The 4,416-nt window shown below is 34.7% G+C and overlaps 1 protein-coding gene across 1 annotated transcript in view; it reads right to left on the bottom strand.

Moving 5' to 3' along the window:
* The window catches only part of LOC106523637 (neuroepithelial cell-transforming gene 1 protein), a 17,906-nt gene extending 14,007 nt beyond the window's left edge, over positions 1-3,899 (bottom strand). The window contains exons 1-3 of the mRNA XM_014017130.1: positions 3,582-3,899; positions 1,645-1,711; positions 1,471-1,530 (exon numbers count right to left, since the gene is read on the bottom strand). Of these exons, the coding sequence (XP_013872584.1) occupies positions 1,471-1,530; positions 1,645-1,711; positions 3,582-3,727 (273 nt within the window). The 5' untranslated portion in view covers positions 3,728-3,899. The remainder of the gene's footprint in view (positions 1-1,470; positions 1,531-1,644; positions 1,712-3,581) is intronic.
* Positions 3,900-4,416: the final 517 nt, after the last annotated feature.

Genomic DNA, 4,416 nt, shown 5'->3' with positions numbered 1-4,416 from the left:
GTAGGTAGGTAGGTGGGTAGTTGTGTGTGTAGGTAGGTAGGTGGGTAGTTGTGTGTGTAGGTAGGTAGGTCGGTGGGTAGTTGTGTGTGTAGGTAGGTAGACATAGACAAGCACAATCTAGGGAACAGAGTTTCTAAGTCAAGCTGGAGCAAAGATGAGGTTTTAAGGGGTCACCTGTGACTTTGACCTTTGACTCAATAACCTTGAAATCAACAGAGATCATTCTTGACCCCTCATAAGGCCAGCTGTGCAGTTTTCTATGTTAAAGGTCATCAGTTTCTAGGTGAAATAATAAACTGTCTACAGACAGATGGACGAATGGCTCCACATGTCTCGTCTTAGACGGGTGTATGAAAACAATTTTGTTACTTCCTGTTAGAATAGTGCCCCTCTTTCTCTTTTCAAGCTTAACAATATTTATTTATTTATTCTGTTTTTTTTTTTTTATATATATATATTTTTTTTGGGGGGGGGGGGGGGGTGGTATTCTGGGATGTAGAAGAGCAACATTTCAAATTATAGAACCCTACTTTTAGTGCTGCTGGTATTTTGAGACAATTTCTGCATTTCTGTAGAAGAATTACTTTGTTTCCGTCTTCTGACTTCAAACAAGCTTTTTGTTTAGCTGAAGTAACAGCTGTAACACTGCACATCAGTTTGTCAAATGTCTTTCAAAGATAAATATCCAGATTTTATTTTTAATCCGTTGTTTTACTGCTTTAGAATAAATAGGCAAGCTTGCAAGGAGATTTGTTTTGTGTTGCTTAGCTTAAACAGCTGCATGTGTGGGACTGAGGCAACTTCAGATCCTAACAGGTTTTGTCACCACCCACACTTTCACCAAACACAAAAACTAGATGGGGTATTTCATAATTATAGTACAAATGTAAAAACACAAAAACTCTATTGTTTCACACATGTCTGATGAATCTAACAGAACACTGACCTTTTTACACTTGTAACATGAATACTCAAAACCTGTATTTTGCAGAGTATTGTGGTCTAGATTCATTACTTCTAATTGTACTTTACAAACCATCTATCTAGGTCTACTAAATCTATATTATTACAATATACAATCTGGTATACTAAAGTCAGCTGTCTACTTTGCATTTTTTTATATCAGTTTTAAAAATAGTATCTGACTTTTAATAAAATTTAATTTAGCATTAAATGTGTTGGTTTGTATACAAAGTGATTGAACCACTGTCACTGACATACAATGAAACATAAATCTGTAAATGTTACAGTGTCTGGACACCATGGAAAGGCTGAAGGACAATTTTTTTTTCCCATATTTTCATCTGACACAGAGCGGTTGTACCAGTCTAAGGTGTGAAAGGCTTATCTGCAGCTCAAACACACGACGGCACTGCCATCTGAGTCACGCAGAGGGCTTAAAGTTTACTGTAAGGATCCATTCAGAGGCCATCACTACAGCTGCATTATTAATGAATGAGGCTGCCGTACCTTTAGGTCGAAGCTGGAGAGACTGATGGTGTCATCCTCCTTTTCTTTACGCTTCCTTTTCTGCACGAGCGGAACAAAACACACACTGATCATTTCAAAAAACAGAATTTGCAGAATGAAGCTGCAGATCAAACAGAAGCTACGTGGATGGCTCGTGCTGTAAAATTTACTCACTAAAGTGAAATCCCATGGGGTCCCTGGAGTGAGGAAGGTGAAGGAGCTGCCTCTCTGCAGAGGTGGTCTAAAGAAAAATGGCAAATAACGTTTTTAATCCAAAAAGCTGCACTGCTCAAGTGTTTTTATAGGAAAATGCCAATTATGTTGCCACAACAAAACAGCTACAAAGTGTCACACCCAAAAACAGCCACAGTACACAACCTTAAACCTCTACTCGTTACATAAAGACTCAAGAACATTTTATAACAATAATGTTTAAAGTTTCTGCGATATTTTTTAGGGGCATTTTTGAGGTACGTGGACAAAAATAACTGCTAGGTGCTTCTATTTCCAGTCACTACAGGCTCAGAATGCAGCAATCATTTTAAGAAACCTGTTTCTGTTATGTATTTATGTGTTTAAAATGTATGAAAATCTAAATATAAAGAAAGTGCATGGTTTAAATTGCAGATAAATTGATTGTATTGTTTTTTTCTTTTTACTGACTTTAGCAAAGTTGTTTGTCCCCCTGAAATACACAGATGGACCCTGCATCTCCAATACTACAGAATAAACTAAAATAAAGTAGTGGAAAAATGCTAACTTGAAAATAGAGAAGCAACCAGAGCTGTAAAGTAACTAAGTACAAATACTTTGTTACTGTACTTAAGTAGAACTTTTGGGTATCTGTACTTCACTTGAGTAATTATTTTTTTATATTTCTATTTATTACTTTTTACTTCTACTTCTTACATTTAAAAAATAGACAAGAAGTAGAAAGTCGTTACTTTTATTTCATTTTTGCTTGTTTTTATTCCAGCTTGTTATTGTAAAAAATAAATACTGTCCATATAAACTGTGCCTCCTAGATAGAGTGAATTTAATTGTGGTTGAATGAGAAGTATAAACACATAAAATTCTGATACCGTATTAGTTTGTACACAAACAAATGATGTCAAACTGCAGCAGGACATAATCATTAAAATAAAAGGACTGTACTTAAGAAGTATTTGTATTTCATGAATTATATTATTGTATTTGTCCGCAGCCCTCAGATACATTTTTATTTTGGGGGAAATGTTTGGACAGCCTTGATATGTGTATATAAACTGAAACAGCTGGACTAGTGCATCTTAAATTTAACATAAATTAGTTATTTTAACGAGATAGTAATTTCTAATTTTTTTTCTTTTGTGTGTGTGTGTGGGGGGGGGTCACCTGCTAATAAATGTCATTAAGGAAAATCTGACTGCTCATTTTAAATCAATCATACTTTAAGACTTTTACTCAAGTAATATTCCTAAAGGAGACTTTAACTTTTACCAAAGTAGTTTTTTGGTATGATACTTGTACTTTTACTCAAGTATCACTTTGCGGTACTTTATACAACACTGGAAGCAACATGATATGATATAAAGAAGTTCATAAAATGTTTAGACAATTTATCATGGCATCTGACTAACACTCTGGTTGAGAAACAGATAATGAATGAAAATCTATAAGATGATGACTATAATATCAACTGCAAATCATCTGTTTTATATAGAATATTTAATTGATTATCAAACAATGCAGTGTAAATCTGCTTGAGTGAACACAGAATGGTTAATTACATTTTTATGAATAAAAATGACATATGAATAAAAAAATAGAAAATTTCATAAAGTATGATTAATTCTATTTTCATTTATTAAGTTTCTTGCAGGTATGAAACTTATTCGTCTATAAACAGTTAGTTTTTATTCTCTTGTCATTCCTCCAAGACGCATAAAATGATCTGGTTTCCGAGTGCACTTAAAGGCACCATTTGCCAGTTATTACCAGTCCTGCCCGTCAAAGTTCGACAAAAAAAAAGAAAAAGAAAGAAGCTATCTCTAATGACGGCGTTGTTAATGCTATGTTACACAGCCCAGTACTTTGCATCTACAAAAGGTGCATTTTACATATATACGCACTTCTTTGAGTTATTTCTCCGCAGACTTTGAGGAGAGGGCTCGGCAGCGCTGATGACGCTGGTTGTAGACGTCCTCGAAGAAATCCTGCGTAGCTTCTTCTTCGGGTTTTCAATCGTCCTTCCGCCAAATTCTTCATTTTCTTCCATCTCTGCGAATTATGCCACTTTAAAAGACTTTACAACGAAATGTAAAAACTACTAAACGAATAAAAGCCGAAACCTAGCCGTAATAAAACTCTAAATTTGCAGAAATAGCAGAAGATCGATGACAACAATACAGACACCACGGCGGAAGTTTGAATCAGGCGGAATATCAAAAATGGACCAATCAGGAGAGAGCTTAGAGTTTCGTATGAAGTGGGAGGAGCCAAACTTGAGCTAAATGAAAAGTATGGCAGGCAATCTTAACATAAAATCGGCTTCGTCTGACTATCTGTAACTACGTTCTAAAAATAAGTTTAAGAGAAACATTTTGACTATCCTGAATGTTGATTTAAGATATCTGCATTCGGACAAGTCAGAACTATTCAAGATACCTTAAAATGAAATTTGTCAAGTCAAAATATTTCAAGATGCCTTAGTGTGCTGAAGAAATTTACAGACTTTTACTTTACATAAATATTTTTGTTATTAGTTAATTAAATACAATTTCATGTTAAAATATAACACATTACTGTTCTTTCTGAGAGCCTTATTACTTTGATCACTTCCTTGAATTTTGTATTATTTTGTAGGTCATTTTGTCTGTTGAGAGACTTAGACTATCATAGTTTAGTTTCATGTGTGTGTGTGTGTGTGTGTGTGTGTGTGTGTGTGTGTGTGTGTGTGTGTGTGTG

Source organism: Austrofundulus limnaeus, unplaced genomic scaffold (assembly GCF_001266775.1).
Source record: "Austrofundulus limnaeus strain Quisiro unplaced genomic scaffold, Austrofundulus_limnaeus-1.0 Scaffold162, whole genome shotgun sequence".
NCBI lineage: Eukaryota > Metazoa > Chordata > Actinopteri > Cyprinodontiformes > Rivulidae > Austrofundulus > Austrofundulus limnaeus.
This window is presented reverse-complemented; position numbering and strand designations above follow the sequence as displayed.